The 20876-nt window shown below is 31.8% G+C and overlaps 1 protein-coding gene across 2 annotated transcripts in view; it reads right to left on the bottom strand.

The window, feature by feature from the left end:
- Positions 1-16770, bottom strand: part of LOC143047550 (uncharacterized) — a 103255-nt gene extending 86485 nt beyond the window's left edge. Inside the window, exons 1-5 of one of the 2 annotated variants that reach the window (XM_076220615.1) lie at positions 16680-16770; positions 15981-16032; positions 8895-8979; positions 7303-7465; positions 5540-5851 (exon numbers count right to left, since the gene is read on the bottom strand). In XM_076220615.1, the coding sequence (XP_076076730.1) occupies positions 5540-5851; positions 7303-7465; positions 8895-8918 (499 nt within the window). In that variant the 5' untranslated portion in view covers positions 8919-8979; positions 15981-16032; positions 16680-16770. The remainder of the gene's footprint in view (positions 1-5539; positions 5852-7302; positions 7466-8894; positions 8980-15980; positions 16033-16679) is intronic. The other variant, XM_076220616.1, reaches the window with a different exon arrangement.
- Positions 16771-20876: the final 4106 nt, after the last annotated feature.

Below are 20876 nucleotides of genomic sequence, written 5' to 3'. Positions count from 1 at the left end.
TTTATCAGAAAATGCATCGTTGGAATAGACAGTTATGATCATCTTAAGTAAAAGTTACGTTCATCGTTGATAAAAATAAATAAAAATTACAATCATCATCGTGATTTTTAGTATCTCGATTTTCATTCTTCTTGTTGCTTTTCCATCCTGTTCGAAAAAATATTTCACTGGCAATGCTTATAAAGATGATTCTTGACATAATACAAATTTGAAAATAAGCTGTTAAAGTGGGGAAATCATCCTTATGAAATTTACCTATATTTGTGTCCACCAAAATTGGGATGATCGTAACTGCATTTACTTTTCATGTTGACACCAGCGATTTATTTGTATTGTAGTACTGTCATGTAATGTTGACATTTTTGTGTTATATTTAACATTGCCGTAAATGCAAGAGGTATGGCTAGCCACCAAACCAGGTCCAACCCACTTTTTTTATTTAAATGTCCTGTACCAAGTCAGTAAAATGGCAATTGTTAACTTATCTTATAGTTTGTTTCTGTGTTTGTTTCATTGTCGTTAGGTTTTTTTTATGCACTTTAGTGTTTCTTTTGTTTATTTGTTTTCCTCACATATTTGATGTGTTAACTTAAGTTTTAGTTTGTAACCCGGATTTTTTTTTCTCTCAATCGATTATGATGTAATACCACCAAATCAAGGTACGTCACATCCGGTTGTATACGAAAATAGATCAAAAAAACATATTCCCTTGAATTTGACAGTTGTAGGTAACTTATCTTACATTTTATTGCAATAAAATATTTCTGTGTCATAAACATATGTCTTGGGCAGGGATGGGGTCGATTACTTTAAAATGTAATCGATTAAATTACAATTACTTTGCTAATAAAATGTAATCGATTACATTACAATTACACCCTATTTCATATGTAATCGATTACATTAGATTACTTTTCTTTATTGTAATCATGATTACTTTAGATTACTTATGATTACATTGTATATTGCTATATCAAAGTTTTTTTATAACATTTTATCCGCTTATTTTGGTGATTTTTTTTAAAAGCCTTAATTTATTCATCTTTTAAAAGAATTTATAGACAAGACAGTTACAGTTACAGTGTAACATGTGTAATTTGATAAAATAGCTATAGACAAGTGTCCTTTCTCTATGTAAAAGATGTAACTTTATTTTTAACTACAAGTTATAACCAACTGCCTAATTAACAAAAAAACTGAAAATAAGGAAAAATTAGTTAAGTATAGTTTTATTGTTTGTTGGGACATAATTGACACATCCATTAATGTTTTTACAGGTGTTAATCACTACTTCCATTTTTTTAAACAAACAATGGGTGGGCTTGGGTATTAAAATTTTATTGTCTTAATAACGATATAAATAAAGTTAAAAGTGGTTGATTGTCATTATTTGTTTGAAAATTTTTAATACTTGTTCTAATTGAAATTAATAGAATTATTGTCAGGTGAAAACACAAAACAGTTTTGTAACTTAGGAAAGATTATACATTTCTCTTTATATAAAAGCAACAGTTTATTGTATTGATGAAACTTCTGACTTCACCTATTGATTACTATGCATATTGTTTGCAATATTTATGCCATATGTATACACTGTACATGTACAAAATGTACTTGTTTATACTGGTGAGCCTTAAGGCTAATAAAGTTAATAAAGAATAAAAATAAGAAAGCACATATTATACACGAATTTATGGAAAATAAAATTCATTCAATTTTGTCAATAAATTAAACCTGGTTTTAACTTCCATTTTAAATTAAGTGGGCTTATATATTTATGCCGACCATCAAAGTCAAATAGGAACTAAATGTTTTCTGCATTTTAATTTCAATGTATTTAGGTAAAAATATTGGGTAAACTAATATGAAATTGGAGTTAATATCAGAAGTTTTCAATCAAGGAAAACAAATGCTTTCAAGGCATATTCTTTTATCATTAGAGCTCAATTTCACAAAGAAATATTGGACAGTAAATTTCTTTTTGTAAACTGTTAAAACAAAATAAAACACTTGGTTATACAAATTTGTTATATAGATGATCACATTAAACAAGGTCCCATCATTGTGATTACTAGTTTCATGATTTTTCATTCAAGCTTTATATTTTCTTATTTTCATCTTGTCTATCAAAACCTATTTTCATATTTATACAAGATTTGTAATCATCAAGTAATCTTATGAATGTAATCTTAAAGTAATCTAAAAGTAATCATGATTACACCTGTTTTTTGCCATGTAATCGATTACATTATGATTACTTGTAATCAGAAATGGCATGATTACTGATTACATAGGATTACACTGCAAAATGTAATCGATTACAGCTGATTACGATTACTGATTACGATTACCCCATGCCTGGTCTTGGGTAGTTCGAAGCACCATTATTCTTTTATTTGGTGTTTCTATAGAATATTTTGTAAACCTGAGATAACATGGTTCCTAAATCTTGTACACAGGTTAAGTAAGGGGCGAAATATGATTGGTTAATTTCCAGGGATGGTTATTTGCTTATATGCAATGAAATGTCATGTGATTTTTTTGTATAGTCCTAGACAGTATAAAACTTTACTCATGCCAAGCATTTCTTTATTCGAAACAAAGATACATTCTGCACATTTTTTTGAAAAATTAAAATTTAACAAAGACTAATAGGAGAAAATCAATGCCAGGTGGTATTACACCAATAGCGATTCGAGCTAATTTTCTTCGACAAATCCAAAGCAAGCAGCATTAAGATAGAATATAGATTGGACCAATAGTTATCAAAGGTACCAGGATTATAATTTAGTACGTCAAACGCGCGTTTCGTCTACAAAGGACTCATCAGTGACGCTCAAATAAAAATATTTATAAAGCCAAACAAGTACAAAGTTAAAGAGCATTGAGGATCTAAAATTCTAAAAAGTTGTGCCAAATATTTATCTCATCTGAATACAAACAGTTAGGTATCACAAAAACAAACGACAACCACTGAATTACAGGCTCCTGACTTGGAACAGGCACATACCGACATACATAATGTGGTGGGGTTAAACATGTTATCGGGATCCCAACCCCCCTAACCTGGGACAATGGTTTAACAGTATAACATAAGAATGAACTATAAAAATCAGTTGAAAAAGGCTTAACTCATCAGATGGACAAAGACATAAATGGACGTGGCCGGGTACTTACACATCCCGACACAAAAAGACACAATGAACAGATCTGAGGGTACTCGCAGTTATCTGACAGCTAGTTCAAAGCCACTAACAACTAATAAAAAAATCATGCATCTAATACTAAACTATAAATCCGTACACATCCAACAGAGAAAAACATGACCTTGTGCAATGCGAAGTCACAGGTATCAACAGATTGTAGATCCATGAATATGTAGATGTATATAACATACTAGTAATATTAAGTTAGCTTTTAATTTTCTGATAACAAAATCAATATTTATACCAATAAAAACAATATTCAATGATCTAATTACAGTGTAGAATAGGTAACCTTTAAGAATAAGTTTATTTACAGGAGCTACAAGTTTACATGGATCATTTCTAAATTTCCAGACACGGTTAACAACATTTCCGTAAAAATGAGGATGTGCTTTCCCGTTTGAAATAAGTTTTCTACAGGTACAACCAAACTTCAAAACCAAATCTTTATATATATATATATGGAAAAATTTAGTAAAGGTTTTAATTAATTTATGGTAACAATATCACTAGTTTAATAATTTACCAGTAATACATAGATTGCGTTCGTTAAAATAAAAAAACGGGTACTTGTACATCCCAACAACAAAAAGACACTAGGAACAGATCCGATAGTACTCGCAATTAACTGACAGCTAGTTCAAAGCAACTAACAACTATGAAAAAAATTGCATCTAAGACTAAATATTATATCCATCAATATAATTTTGTATGTTTATTTTGAATTAGTGTTTCTATACCTAAACGTTAAAAGTATAATCCGTCAATATTAGGTTTGATTAAAAGTTAATAATCATTTGCTAATATTGAAATCTGAAATCATTGTTTTTAACGGTTCATTACTTACTGCATTTAAACTGTGAAACAGCTGCAGTATTGATCCGTCATGTCCGTCTTTTCGAGAACCGCATATATTTTTCTAAGACGGACATTGACCTCATAATCTTTTAATTATTGTCAGTTTTCCACTTACAGTTTTATTTTCTTAGAAGCATGCCCAAAACACCGACATTATCTAAAACTTGATATTTCAGGGGGAAATACAGTACTAAATATGATGTCTGATTTTATTTAAGGAATTAAACCTTGACGACTGGTCCCTTTTACATTCTGTCAGTTTTAAAATTTTAAACTAGTTTCTCAAAGAGATATATTCAGAAAATTTGTTAAGATTTTAGTATTATCTGAAAGTAGAGAAAATATTTAAAAAATATTCGGAAAACGGACAACCGAACGAAAATGACAAACACAAAGTTGTATATATTTTACATCAGCTCAGGTGTTTAAGATAGGTAGGAATCCTGTAAATGATAGATGGTAAAGTGTTTGAGTAATCTACATTAAGGGCATATGATACAGTTTTGATCCAATATTTAAATTTTGACGAAAATTTGCATGTATGCAATTGTATACCTGATATAATAAAATATGTAATAACAAATATACTTTCAGGTGCTACTTGTTGAGTAAATTGAGGTTAAAATTTCAGATTTTTTATATTTGTGGACGTATTTTTCTTTCGACAGATATACGTAACTATTTAGTTTTAAAAGATAAACACACAATGTTTTTTTTGTTAAATTATTTGTAATTTCTGTTTTATATAAATGTTATATAACTTTGTACATTTTATTTCTACAAATAACTCATACATTTATATTTATCAAATGTTCATGAAAGTAGAAAAAAACGTCATTTTTTGCTGTATATTTATCAAATTAAAAAATATGCTCTATTGACTTTTTAATGAAAATTGGTACACATAAACTTTTTGTTGTAATCAAACCAAATGTCACTTTAAAAAAGAGGGTTCCATAAACTCGTTTTCACGTTAAATCTGTTTGAATGATAATCAAATCAGTCGAAAACTGCATCTTTTCTGGATAAGTTACATTTTGACGTCGCGAAAATAACAATTCACGAAAGCAACGTCATTTTATGTACCTCCCCTATAAGTGAATCGTATGCCCTTAAGTCGAAGTTTATATTGAAAACCCCGGACATATTCTTCAACATGTTGCGCCAAACCTGCAAATTATCCTATAATAAAATTAAAATCGTTTTGTGCTGTGACCATGAGTAAATCAATATGCGAACATAGAAGGTAGATTGAGTGGTAAACAGTATCCTTTTGCAAAAAAACAGAATGAAATATTGAGAAAATAAGATGTGGTACATGCATGAGCTGCTGAGACAACTCTCCAAAAGATACTTAATGACATAAATGTTTACAACTTTAGGTCACCCTACGGTCTTCAAAAATGATCAGAACATATACCGCATATTTAGCTATATTTGGCCTCAGAAAGATGAGTATTGAAAGCATTTCTTACCTGGTGAAAGTATATGACTACTATTGGAACAAATCTTCAAAAAGCAAGAACAGTCTTCTTGTGATGGTTTACAATAACACGGGTTGTTTGGTTTGATCAGAAAAGCAAAACCTCGTCTGTAATTACATACACACGTAGCATCAGTGGTTCTATTTCCATGGTCATATACAACTTGACCCTCCTCATTGCAGAATGACTTCAACAAGATACAGTTTGTACTGGCATTTGTGTATAAAGTGTAATCAGATGGCTGATATCTTTCCTTTGAACATTCATCTGCGTCTATTCCCCCACGAAGAACTGATTTTCTACCTGTAACGAATAACATTGAATAATTTCACAATAAGTTCAATCATATCTCAGACACAAATCTAAGAAAAATTACTTTTTTCTGTCATCTTTGGTCGTGCAAGTTTGTGTTTTTACTAATTCAATGTATGTTTATGTGGTTTCTGCTTGCTAGAATTACCACTGTACAAACAATGTGAAAGCATAATTAGGTCTTTCCACTTTTCTGTGGAAAGACCTATTGTTTTTCTTATGATTATTTTTGTTTTCTTCCGCCTAATTTTGTTCTTGCGATAAATATTTGTTTCGCAATATGTCGCTTAGATATTTGGTATATGAAACCAAACAGTTTATCGCTTTTGAAATTTACCCTGCGTAACCGAATATTTTTCTTTGTAGGAGTTATCTCCCCAAACACTGTTTTCCTTGAGTCCACGACTCCTTTGCAACCGTTAAAGATTACGACAAATTTATTTTATGAAATTGCTTGTTATATCCTTCGCATGATTTGTCCATTTTCGACCGAAGCAATATGAACGCTCCATATGAGAGTTATTTCCCCTTTTGTATTAGAAATTTTGAAATGTATTTTAAACTGGAACACCATAAGTGATAGAGACCTAGGATCTTTTGATTTGAGGTCCTTGGTCCAAAAAAATGAAAATTAGGTCAAGGTCAAAGGTCAAGGTCATATTCTAATTTTTGAATTAGGCTTATTTCCACTCATTTCCAGAAACCGTATAAGATATCGACAAATTATTTTGACTAAATTGCTAGTTGCGACATGTCGTAACTTAACAATTTTAGTTGAAAAGGTGCGTAGACAATGAATTGGAGTTTTTGCCCCTATCATATCTAAAATTATGTGTAAAGTGATATAACTTATTAACCATACATATTAAAGACCTAGGGTCTTTTGATTTGAGATCCTCAGTTTGTGACCTTGAAATTGAGGTCAAGGTCATAGGTTAATATGACGTTCTAGTTTTTGACCTTTGCTTTTAATTCATATCTATACATCATAAAGCCATATGAACTGACATTTTAGACTGATTTTTAATATTTTAATATCAAAATAGATATTAACTGGTGGAAAGACCTTCAATTGTTCTCTGAACAATTGGTTTTTAATTTTTAAGGGAACTTTTTTTATTTGTTTTGAGATTTTTTTCTGTTAAATAATAATTTGCCCCATTCAATTAAAAATGCATATAGGATAATAGAAATAACGTAATTCTAAAACATGCTTTATTAAAATGAAATGCTATTCATTATCTCGCATGTATATTAGTATTTACAAACAACAAATAATAAAGGTGTTTTGGACTTGTTAAAAATCAAATATATATTGATAACAAGTAATAATTGCTGAAAATTCATGTATTCAAGTATGTGCTTGTATGCTTGATATTCTTTTCGAACATTATGAACAAAAATAATAATAAAATGACTGATGCGTTGACTCATGCATTTACCTGCTTTCTGAAATTCAAACCTTGTACAATTTTCAGAATATTCTTTAATGTTATCATCCCATAGACACAAATATTTTGATGAATCAGCACAGTGACTATTTGCACGAAGGCGCCATTGCGCTGCTTCAGGACATTTCAATGGAAAGGCTGCACATAAATGTGCCTGAAATAGAAAATCGTACCTGTTTTCTTTTCTTTTCGTCATATTATTTGATACCGTTTCAAATTATAATGTATATTTTGTGAAAGCGAGGTACATTTGTATGTTGTAGACTAAGATATGAGCTAATTGAAAATCATACAAGAGGCTGTCACAACGACAGCAAACCGGATTTATTAACATTTATTTGTGTCCTGGCAATATCACCAGAACCATAACTGATGAATGCTGAAAGTGAAAATCGTCAATATCAAATTTGACCTCCATTTTGAAGTCAGTATCAACATATTAAAATTTGAAAAGCTTAGCTTGAATGGTTCATTAGTAAACGCAACAACGTGAATGGAAACACCATTTTACGATCTTTCAAGAACCATAACTCCTGAACGGTAAAAGTCAAAATCGTCATTATTGAACTTGACCTCTATTTTGTCATCAGTAACAACATATAAAATTTCAAAAGCTTTGGTTGAATGGTTTATGAAAAAATGCACGGACACGACTGGAAACACCATTTTTTAATTTTTCAAGAACCATAACTCCTGAACGGTAAAAGTCAAAATCGAACTTGACCTTCATTTAGTTGTCAGTAACAACACATTAAAATTTTAAAAGCTTTGGTTGAACGGTTCATGAGTTAATGCACGGACAACATTTGATTGCCGCCCGCCGTACATCCCCAAATCAATAACCGACATTTGTGTCACAAAAATCCGGTTAAAAATGAAAGAAGGGTACCATAATCTAATCATAGATATACTATTTGAAAGCCAGTCGTGAGTAATATCTGGGTCAATAACCCTAATGAGCCACTAACTGAGGAACACAAAAGTAGTGTCTAAACAAAACAAAGTTACTGCATTTAATGGCTTTATTATTTCCAACATGTCGGCTTTTCTTTTAAATCAAAACTGTATACAACATTGTACAATGAAAACAGTCCTGTGTATATAGTAGCTATAAACTAAATGATTTGAATGAAATATCTTTTTTATTTCTTAACTTTTACATGCAAATAGAAAATATAAACATAATAACTGAAACTCAGTCAATTCTTAAAAACATATACATCCATATAGGTAAATCAACCACTACAAAAGAAATCACAGGTGTTATGGACGACACACATTTTTATGTCAATATATTAATCAGTATCAGAGGTGTAGAATTGTTATCAATTTTTAACAACAAAAACACAAACAAAAGGAATAAATTTTGTACGTTTAAATCGTTCTGTTAATTAAAAAAAATTACTTGTAAAAAAGAAGATGTGGTATGATTGCCAATGAGACAACTGTTCACAAGAGACCAAAGTGGCACAGACATTAACAACTATAGGTCACCGTATGGCATTCATCAATGAGCACAGCCCATACTGCATAGTCAGCTATAAAGGACCCCGAAATGACCATGTACAACTTAGTCGACTTACCAAAGTCATGAGTTTGAACAACATTACTGTTGATTTGGATTCCTCTTTTACTTTACACTCTGACAGTGCAGTAACATGTACAAATCTACAAAACATGATTGAAACAACAATACGCAATCAATTTTAAGACTGAAAAGGTAGCTTATATATGTTAATTTTCTAAAAATTGAAAGACGATTGTAAAATAAAATCCGATATGAATGATATTGAAAAACAAGTACAGTACAAGAAATGTGAAAGCTATTCAAATGTTTAAATAGATTGAAACCTACGTATGTCAATGTTAAAATGGGTAATGGTCAGATACATTACATTTATGAAAAAAACGCGATCAAAGAACAAATTATAAAGAAGCATTAAATGGTTACTCTGGTTAGGGGCCTCAAAACTCGATTTACCATAGCCGTACATTTTTCAATTCCTTTTATTAATTAATTATTTAGACGGTGTAACGATAGACAATCGAGGGGATATTTTTATGAATCTTGAATCACATGAAAACTATATCTTTAGTTTATACTTTCGATTTGGAATCCTTGAATGCCATAAATTCATACATTCATAGTTGTGTTAATTTTCATTGAATCGTTTGAATTATATAACATATGCATACTACGTTTGTGTAATACCAATGCAGAACGCATTTTAAAGAAACCTTGTAATTTAAAATAAAAAAACTAATGTTTTCTCGAATATTTGTTGGAGACTTAACAAAGAAATATCTAGGAAGAAAAAGAGCATTTGTGACAAGTATAAAATTTTGTCGAGTACAAGTACAAGTATTGATGAGTTTAAATAGTTTGTTGAACATTGTTTTTTTTTTTTACATTACTTATATGTATAATAGTAATCCGTACCGTTGAAGAGCTATATGTCACAATACATAAAATAAATAGCCAAATTCATCTAAAGCCAACTTTGCCTTAGGGAGTTTAAACCTTAGTTTCTTAATAATTTCAAAATTTATAAACGGACAATTTTAGTAAAGTTTGTTAAATCATGTCAGTACCGAAGTACTGACTAACATTTGTTAGACGTTTTAAAATCTTATTCTATTCGTCCCTGAAACGAAATCTTTATGACGGCACGGGCCGCACATAATGCAAGTGCGCAACATGACAAAGTCACAACCTAGCACCAAAACGCAAACGATTTTATTTAAATCAATTAAACGTTTTTTAATCAACGAAATTTTATGTATGAATCGTTTATATACAAACCAATTAAACAACTTCAAAGACAACTATTGGTAAATGACCTCATCATAATTACTCAATCGAGTGTCATAATCTAATATATAAGAAGAAAACTTGGTACACATTGTTTTATGAGTACTAACTCTACGTGTATTTGAATAACCCAAAAAATATATTTATATCAACAAATACGTCAGATCTAAATGATCGCCTACATTTTAGTTTGTGACCCGGATTTGTTTTCACTCAATCGATTTATGACCTTTGAACATCGGTATTTTCCTGTTGCCTTTATTTGATGAAATTTGTTACTAAAGCAAATCAACACAGATAAGAGGCTAATAGTGATGAGGATGACAATGAGCAGTAGGGACTATGGTAAGGAAATAGCAGTGCAGGGCGAAGGGAGTTGGAGTCAGTGAGAGCTGTGGGATCAGAAAGAGGGTAACATTTGGGATATCCTGAGAAAATATCTTTCATCGATTTTCGTCTGTAAGTAAGAAGGAGAAAAGTTAGATGAGGGGAAGATGTTGGAATCAGGAACCCAATGTTCACCACATCTTAATTGCACATATAAATCAGATACTGGATAAATTTTCTCCATCGCGTACGGATTTTACGACCGCTTTGAACATGTTAAAACCAGTTTTCTGATGTACAAATATTGAATCGTTTGCCTTTAATGTTCAACGAGCAAGGACACACTAACATATTTTGACTGATCCTTCCTGGTCATACTTAAATGTCTACTGAATATCTCAAAACCTAACACAAGTACATCATACAATTAAAATATTTTTTTTGCTCCAGGTAAATAGGGTAAAGTACAGACTAACCCTGTCATATGTATGGACATTGATGTCTTAATTTTCTATTCACCAAATTGTGCTAGCATTACATTTCACTTACAGAGTATTGGAAACTAAGCTAGAAACATAAATTTTAACCACGGAATCATGAACATGAGTTCAAGGTGAGGTGAACTTTACCATACATATATCTTAGAAATTAACTAAACCAGGAACACTTAGCAATGACACTTGTTATCAAATAATCTGTTTTATGCATGTTGGTGTTGGGTTTTTTTTTGCAGCTCAGTGTTTCTAGTGTTCAGCTGTTATACGTGATAAGATTCAATCGGGCTTAGTTTGTAACCCGGATATGTTTTCGCTTAATTGATTTATGACTATCGAACAGGGGTATACGTCTGTATTTTTGAACCATGAAAAGTAGGCCATGATAAGATGAACCCTCCGAATAATTTATCTTATAATCATTCCATACGCACGCTTTGAATAAATAAACTCATCATAGATACCAGGATTAAATTCCATATTAACGCCAGACACGCGTTTCGTCTACAAAAGACTCTTCAGTGACGCTCGAATAAAAAAAATGTTTAAAAGGCCAAATAAAGTACAAGGTTGAAGAGCATTGGAACCAAAACTTCCTAAAATTTTGCCAAATATAGGTAGAGTTATCTATACCTGAGGTAGAAAAGCCTTCGTTTTTCCAAAATTCAAAGTGTGTAAACAGTTTATTCATAATTATGAACATATCAATGATAACTCAAGTCTACTGAGCTGGTAATACCCATCGGGAAATAAATCTCCACCAGCAGTGGCATCAACCGACCGGTTGCAAATAAACTCATCATAGTTATCCAGGATTAAAATTCCATATTTACACCAGACGCGCGTTTCGTCTACAAAAGACTCATCAGTGACGCTCGAATAAAAAAATGCTTAAAAGGCTAAATAAAGTATGAAGTTGAAGGGCATTGCAAACCACAAATTCCTAAAAGTTTAGTCAAATACAGCTAAGGTAATCTATTCCTGCGGTAGAAAAGCCTTAATTTTTTTCCAAAATTCAATGTTTTGTTAACAGTTAATTTATAATTATGGACATATTTCAATCCGATGGCAGCAAAAATAGACGCATTGAGATAACATTCCAATGCTACAAAACATCTAATGAAAGTGTTACTGCTTCTGAACAATTTGAGATAATGACTCTTTTCTGTTTAATCAAAACTAGCTGTACTTTTTATAACAAGAGAACAGATAAAATAATTTGTTACACCGATATATATCAGATGTAATCGTCTCTAACATTCAGGGCTTGTGACCCTCGAATATGAGTACCTACCATCTTATACCTATTTTAGAGTTTATATTCTTTCATCTATTATTATTCATTAAAGTGATTCAAAATATTCTTTGTATTAAAATGTTATGTTAAGGATGTTCGCTACTCTGTTTAAAAAAACAACCTTTTTAAAAGACTATTATGAATTGTTAGTATATAAATAAAACAACTTAAAAAGTAGGAAAAAATAGAGGGTCCGTGTGCTAGTTTTCGAGATATAAGCCATTGAAAAATTGAAAGAAATAATTCTCTCTAGATTTTCCATTCATTTTACATTGGCACATTTTTTGTTTCAAAAACTATGAAATAATAACAAGGATTTCATAAGAATTTGAAATAGGGCTTTTTAAACTTTATGTTATAAAATTATGGAAAAAAGTAGGGGTTAGCGGGCAAATTTTTATAATGACAATACATGGATAAAACCAGATGATTCCGAAAATCTGGCAAAAATTCAAAAAATAGAGGAGCAAACATCCTTAACCTAAGAAGGTGATCTTGCAAAACTATATGAACCCGACGACTAAAACCAAACCCGGTTATTAGTTGAAATAGGTATCTTATTCAATCTACTTAGTATTATATTATATTATGTGTATTTAGATGTTAAAGACGGACTGACAGACAGAGGTAAAACAGTATACCCCCCCTTTTTTAAAGCGGGGGTATAATTATTTACCTGTTTCATGTCTTTATTAAAAACTTTAATTCAGTTTATAAACACAAACAACAGCAGTATACCGATGTTAAACATTGAAAGTGAAGTGTTTTTATCATTTGCTTGTTTATCATGTTTATGTTCTCAATAAAGTCTTTTCTCTATCGAAGAAGTGATCAAAGCTAGATTAACATGTAATGAGAAGAGGAAATAGAGGTAGGAAAAATATCTTGTTGCACTCATAGTGGAACGGCATATTTGTCTACTTTACCAATAGTTTCAATAACAAATTGTACCCATGAACCAGATACATGCATGATATTATAATTATGAACAAAAGTATTATAAAATTTATATCAAAATGAATACTATATGATGAATGGCACTTTATGAAGTCGTAAATGTGTATTACAATCGTATATAATACTAGCACACCGAAACAATGCCTACTGACGTAATATTGAAGGTACACACTATTGTAAAGATCATACAAAAATAAACTCGACATGTTTGTTTACATAAAATTTAGAATGGAAATGGGGAATGTGTCAAAGAGACAACAACTCGACCGTAGAAAAAAACAACAGCAGAAGGTCACCAACAGGTCTTCAATGTAGAGAGAAATTCCCGCACCCGGAGGCGTCCTTCAGCTTGCCCCTAAACAAATATATACTAGTTCAGTGATAATGAACGCCATACTAATTTCCAAATTGTACACAAGAAACTAAAATTAAAATAATACAAGACTAACAAAGGCCAGAGGCTCCTGACTTGGGACAGGCGCAAAAATGCGGCGGGGTTAAACATGTTTGTGAGATCTCAACCCTCTCCCTATACCTCTAGCCAATGTAGAAAAGTAAACGCATAACAATACGCACATTAAAATTCAGTTCATGAGAAGTCCGAGTCTGATGTCAGAAGATGTAACCAAAGAAAATAAACAAAATGACAATAATACATAAATAACAACAGACTACTAGTAGATAACTGACATGCCAGCTCCAGACTTCAATTAAACTGACTGAAAATTATGATTTCAACATCAGGCACAATCCTTCCCGTTAGGGGTTTAGTATCATACCATCATAACATATATGAGAAGAACATAACCTGTGTCATGCCAACAACTGGTTTTTGAATAAATGTGTTTAGTTCCGACGCAAAGACCCTATAAGTGAATCAATATTAACGCCAAAATATTCAATCTTTAATGACCTGACATCAGTATCGTAGCTATATCCCCTCTTAATAAGTCTATTCAAAGGTTTTGTTAGTTTCTGAGGTGAATACTGACACCTTTGTGCTTTATAAAGAATATTTCCATAAAAAATTGGATGTGAAATACTTGAACGTATAAGAAGTCTGCATGTTGAGCTATATTTACGAATGATGTCCTTATACCGATGATAAAATTTAGTAAATGTTTTGACTAGTTTGTGATATCGTAAACCCTGGTGTAATAATTTTTCAGTAATACATAAATTTCTCCGGTTAAAATCTAAAACATTGTTACATACACGAGCGAATCGTACAAGTTGAGATATATAAACACCGTAAGATGGTGACAAGGGAACGTCACCATCTAAAAATGGATAATTAACGAAATAATCATCTCCTTTATCATAAATTTTAGTATTCAGCTTTCCTTTAGTGATATAGATATCAAGATCGAGGAAAGGGCAGTGGTCATTGTTAGTATTAGCTTTATTTAAAGTAAGTTCAACATGATAAATTACTTTAATATACATACTGAAGACGTCATTATCGAGAGCCAAAATATCATCCAAATATCTAAAAGTATTATTAAATTTGTGTATCAGATGTTGTTTCGATGGGTCTTTGTAGTTATAAATATTGGGAGAGATCCGTTTGCGCCAAAAATGCGTCCTTTTGCGCCACAACTTTTTTTGTCCAATGCTACGTTTGTGCCACCTGTTTTAAAATTACATGGTATCATTTGCGCCAAAAATAAAACATACGATTGCACCATTTATAGAAGAAAAATCACTTCCCTCCTCCTTTATTCGGATTTGGAACCGGCAGTTTACACGGCAAATATTTCCTTTTCTGAAACATACTTTCTTCTTACCGCCTTACTACTTCCCAATTTAATGTATGTAGTAGCTTGTAACTTCACTTTATTGTCCAAAAAGACAAACATTTAAAGATGAAATACATAAAACAGTTCATAATAATTCCTGTGGAATACTTCTGTTCTATTACTGATAGATAGAGTTTCAGCCCAAACGGATGGTGGGATCATATAATGTTTCTTATCTCTCTGTACATGGACTGTCTAATGCACTTCAAGTCTCCAGAAGCTCATTTTCATGGTGAAATATATCTCCGAACATATAATACTTTTTAAGCCAAACATAAGAATAAATATTAATCATTAATATTTATGATATGCATGTGTACATGTAAAGTGGCGCAAATGAGTTCCGAATATTGGCGCAATTGATACATTTGGAAAACAAAATATTGGCGCAAATGATACCCCTGCAAAACGGTAATTGGCGCAAAAGGAGTGTTGCCTAAATATTTATGTTTGTGTTTTAATATAATTTTATCTACCTGTGGAAGTGCAGAAAAAAAACATTTATATTTATTTTTCAGTCATTTTAACAAAAAGACTGTAATGCATATATATGTATGGCAAAAACACAATTTAACTCATTACTTTTAATGTCATGTAATTACAATTGTGCTCAAGTTTTAAAATTGTTATTAACTGGAGGCTATTAAAATTACCCCAGATGTGTCAATGGCATTATGAGCTATACAATAAAAACATATATAACCAATTAAGCAAGAATGAACAATCCCTCGCTAATTAATGAAAAAGTACCACTTGCTTCTTCTTTTTTAAAGCTATGTGGGTGTACATTAACGAAAGAAGAATATATTAGTTGATCGTTACACTACATTTGCTCGGTAGTCTTAAAGAAACTCTATATTAATGTTTTTTTCCTTTTAAATAAAAATGATCGTAATATTCGAATGAAAGCTTACCTAAAAAATAAGAGGATAACTTATATATATATATATATGTATACACATGCCTTGAATGCATATACATACATTTAGTTATTTCCTATCCTTGTTAATAGCCTAACACTTGATATGGGATACCCTGCAAAAAAGGAGAAACACAAGTTCCATGATCCTTGTCTATTTGTTTACTTCACACTGCAAATGTTTACTAAAGACATTTTTTTCTCTCACTCTAAATTTTTCCTCATTCAAGTTATCTCCCTTTGGTCAATGACGAGATTTGGTAGGAGTTCTTGTTTTATTCAATAAACATTCTAAGAAAATATGAGTTCTCTTTAAGGCATTACTTGAATATGTCATTCATTTTAGTTGAAATGTCTCTACCGCAGCAAGGTTTTTATCTATGCAATGTTTTTGTTGCATTTTAAGTCTTATACAATTAGCGTTGTTACATTTTGAAGCCTTCTATATTATATATAATATACATTATTCTTTTTAAAAAAATCAGATGTTCTTAGAAATTGCTGTCGTATTCGTAGTGTCATTGACGTTTATAACATTTTCATTTTTAAATGCAAATTACTAGTCCAAATAATTATGACGTCTTGAGAGGCTATTATAATTTTTTTCTTTGAAGAAAAAAAATTATAATAGCCTCTCAAGACGTCATAATTATTTGGACTAGCAAATTACATGACCTGCTATAAATAAAGTTTACTTTTCAGCCGTTGCATTGTATAAATTTTAAATTAAATTGATTTTAATGCTTGTGTTAGACTTACTTACCATGAGACCAAGAAGCAAACGTCAACAACTTCTGCATTTATATGTTTTGGTAATAAAACCCACACAGTTTGCCTGCTTACTCTGGTGTAACTTGGGACTTTCCCGTATAAAACGAAACTAACTTTTCGATTGGCGTACAGAATCACGTGTTTGATATACCATTCAATCTGTGGTTGACAATTCGTACCTTTATTAATTCGTACTAAACCAGCGCATTCCCTTTCTTTCCCAACTCGTCTATGCGAAACATGCGAAACATGCAGTAATTTCAACATTTATATCCAATTTATAATTAAATGGTTGAGATATAAAGGTACTGGTTGAGTCTTTCTGTCACAATGTTGAGACTTTCTGGTAACTTTGTGTCATAAAGTCTATTATTGTTAAAATATTGGCGCTGAGGTTTCAAAGTTCAAATTAACTACGACTAGCAATCCTAAACGCATGCAATATTACTATATAAAGACAAAAAATGCTAAAATAGCTATGCTAAAGTTTAATTTAAATAATTAAATGTAATTTCTGTTGTAAAAATAAAGTTATTTCCCAAAATGAACAACGAAACTTTATCAGTGAGCGGTACTATTCGAGTTTACCTTTTTGCGGTTAACCTGATATATATGTTTTCTGTCTGTGGTAAGTTAAAATCTAAATACTGATACAATTTCAAGAATTGCCGATAGAAAAATGCATGCTTTACAAGTATAAATAAGATTATTTTACAATATTTATTTATTATTATGTTTTAGATGATTTCGATTCCTAAAAGACTTTATTTAATGTCGAAAATGCTTACATTTATAAAGAAATAAAATAGTTAAAAACTATTCAATCGAACAGACCCCCTTTTCTAGGTTTAATTTTTCATACAGGATGACTTCTTAATGGTGGTGATAATCTATTTGTTAGTAAAATATGTCATTTTTGTCATTATATTACTTATCACAAAAAAAATTATCGATTTTGAAACTGCTTTATGCAGTCCAACTTAGCGTAATAACACGTGTTGTATTGAAATGATTATAACTTAGATTGTTTGTTTACAACTGTATTCAGGGCACATCCTTAATATTTGGTAATATTCAGCAACATTTATAGTATACCCCCGGCCCCGTCACACTAGGCCATGATCGCACTACGATCTCTATAAATAATGCTTTTGACGATTGTACTACGATTGTGTAGATCGCAGTATTGTCGTGCGGTGGTACGGTCTTGAGGTCTAGAAGATCGTATTGAGAGTAGCCAACATGTTCAAAACAATCGTGATATGTCGTTGCGAAATCATGTCTAAGTAGGAGCACGTAAAGGTCGTAGTCCACAAAGATCGCTGTGCCATCGTATCTTGAGCGCGATTCAAGTCGCAGATACATTTACTGCGCTATACGATAATAATAATAATAATAATATCTTTATTTAGAGAGAGTAACTCATTTGGATTACACCAATTTTCAATAAGGCTCTCTTAATACAATAATAATTACATAACAAATAAACAATGCATCAATAATAATGGTAAATAAAGATTATGTACAATTTAAAATACAATAAACAATTATGATATGGCATTACAGTAAAAATATGATGGTAATGTTAAAAGTACATAGATTTGTATTTATGTTTAAATTCTGATACTGTATTTGATTTTTTTTATTGAATTAGGAAGAGCATTCCACACTTTTGGTCCATTGTACGAGAAACTAGACTTATACAACTCTGTATTTGGTTTTGGAATAATAAAATTATCTGAGGATGAAAATCTCAATAAATTATTGATGTAACGTCGATGTTACTGCTACCTTAATACAACCACTAGACTATACCGTATTAATGCGACCCAACCACTACGACTATTCTACGGTTATGCTTAGCAGTTCAAGACCGTATCCTTTACAAAAGTCGATTCTAGTACGATCAAGCCCGGTGTCCTCATCACGCTATTCTTAAGACCTGACTACGATCATATTACTACGACGATTTCCAGCTCTATAGTCGTTCTCATTGTCATTTTCACATAAAGATATAAAAGCTCTCTAGGTTTTGTATGTATGTATTTTGGACCTCATGTCTCTTTTTTCCTACGGGCCCAACCATGAATGACACATATCATTGTGTCATTTCCTCTATCTTTCATTAAAACATCGTTATTTGATCTACATTGACCAGCAATATGTTGTGATTCAGGTTGGATTGGTCGGTCCAACATTTTTACTGGATCAGGATAACGCCCGAGGACCTCTGTCTCTACCACTATATATATTACTACTACTTCTACTAGTATGTTTTTGTTCCAATGAAACAGAAAAACGATAAAATTATTGAAATCAATACAAAACGAAAAAAATACCGGATTTTGGTTGAAAAAAGGGGGGCCTGTCCACAAGAACTTATGCGCAGAATAAAGGTGGTGAGAAGAGAACGTGGTATAATTGTAGCAGGATCGTTGTATAGAAGCGTAATGAGGACGTTGTATCAGGAAAAAAAAACATGAAAATAACGAATTTTCCGTAACATTTTATGCACCACGACCTCAACACGATTTGAATTTATTTTAGATCACCGTGAGCGTTGTGCGATCGTGGTCTAGTGTGCAGAGGGTATTCTCAATATCCGCCCGACATTTATTAAAAAAGGGAACTAACAGCTAGGAAATTTAAGAGTAACTCAAAACGATTTTAAGGTGGTATGGGTGTCTTCCTCCATCTTGGATCGAAGGTCCAGACTTTCTATCAAGTCAGCAAAATTTGATGCAGGAATGCAGATATTTAATGTGAATTTTCATTTTATGTCCGTAATGTAATGAACAAATAAAACGGACTTGTAGTATGCCGAGAAATGGTATAGGGGTTGAAAAGAATTAGAAAACAAATATCAGAATAAAAAGCCAATAACTTTGCCTGATCATGATTTAAAAGATCATATAAAAAAGAAGATGTGGTATGATTGCTAATGAGATAACTCTCCACATGAGACCAACATGACACAGAAATTAACAACTATAGGTAACCATACGGCCTTCATTAATTATCAAAGCCCATACCGCATACATGTAGTCAGCTATAAAAAGCCGTAAATATGCATGATACTAAAGAAAACCAACATACAATTAATTGTTTTTTCCTGACGCGATTTTCAATTGGTGTGTATCCGTTTTATAATCAATTATCGTTCTGTTATCCTTCTGTTCATGTCCGTCTCACATCCATTTTATGCTTTATATGTCCGGTAAAGATCGTTAGTGAACCTGTCTACCGGACCTCCAACGGATGTTTAACGGACGAGTAACAGATACAAAACGAACACAGGACGGACGAGTATTGTAAACAAAAAACAGACGCCTACTGGACACTTCATCCGTTGAACGTCCGTTCAAAGGTTTTTAACATGCTAAAAAAATTTCACCGGACCAACCGGATGTCGACTGATAAAGTTGATACTGAACGGAATGAAACAGATATGTACGGTCGTCTATAACGGATAACAACACTCGTTTCACGGAACGAACGAATTGAAAAAAAGTTATCCGTGCGGCGTCCGTTCGCGCTATCTGGTAAGGTGTGACCGGAGATTTAAGCACATGCTACACTTTTTTTTTTAACGATAACAAATATTTTATTGCATGTTACACCTTAACGGATAGCGCAAACGGATTACTTTTTACAATCCGTTCATGTCCGTAAGACGTCCGTTAATTTCCGTTTCATGTCCGTTCAACATCCGTGATATCCATCAATGTCCCTTCTGTCCGGTGGAGAATTTCGAGCATGTTCAATACTTTGAATTAACGGACATTCAACTGATGAAGTGTCCGTTGTACATCCGGTAGTCGTCCGTTCTTTTTACGGATGTGCATGCGTTCTTAAAGAGTGACAAATCTCTGCGGGATAATACCTTGTATACTATAAATATTTATATAAATAGAGTATGATTGCCAATGAGACAACTCTTCACAAGAGACCAAAATGACACAGAGATTAACAACTATAGGTCAACGTACGGCCTTCAACAATGAGCAAAGCCCAAACTGCATAGTCAGCTATAAAAGGCCCCGAAATGACAATAGTAACGAGAAAACTAACGACCTTATTTATATAAAAAAAAAATGAACGAAAAACAAATATGTAACACATAAACAAACGACAACCACTGAATTACAGGCTCTTAACTAAGTACAGACACATACATACATAATATTGC

The sequence above is a fragment of the Mytilus galloprovincialis genome, chromosome 10, assembly GCF_965363235.1.
Source record: "Mytilus galloprovincialis chromosome 10, xbMytGall1.hap1.1, whole genome shotgun sequence".
NCBI lineage: Eukaryota > Metazoa > Mollusca > Bivalvia > Mytilida > Mytilidae > Mytilus > Mytilus galloprovincialis.
This window is presented reverse-complemented; position numbering and strand designations above follow the sequence as displayed.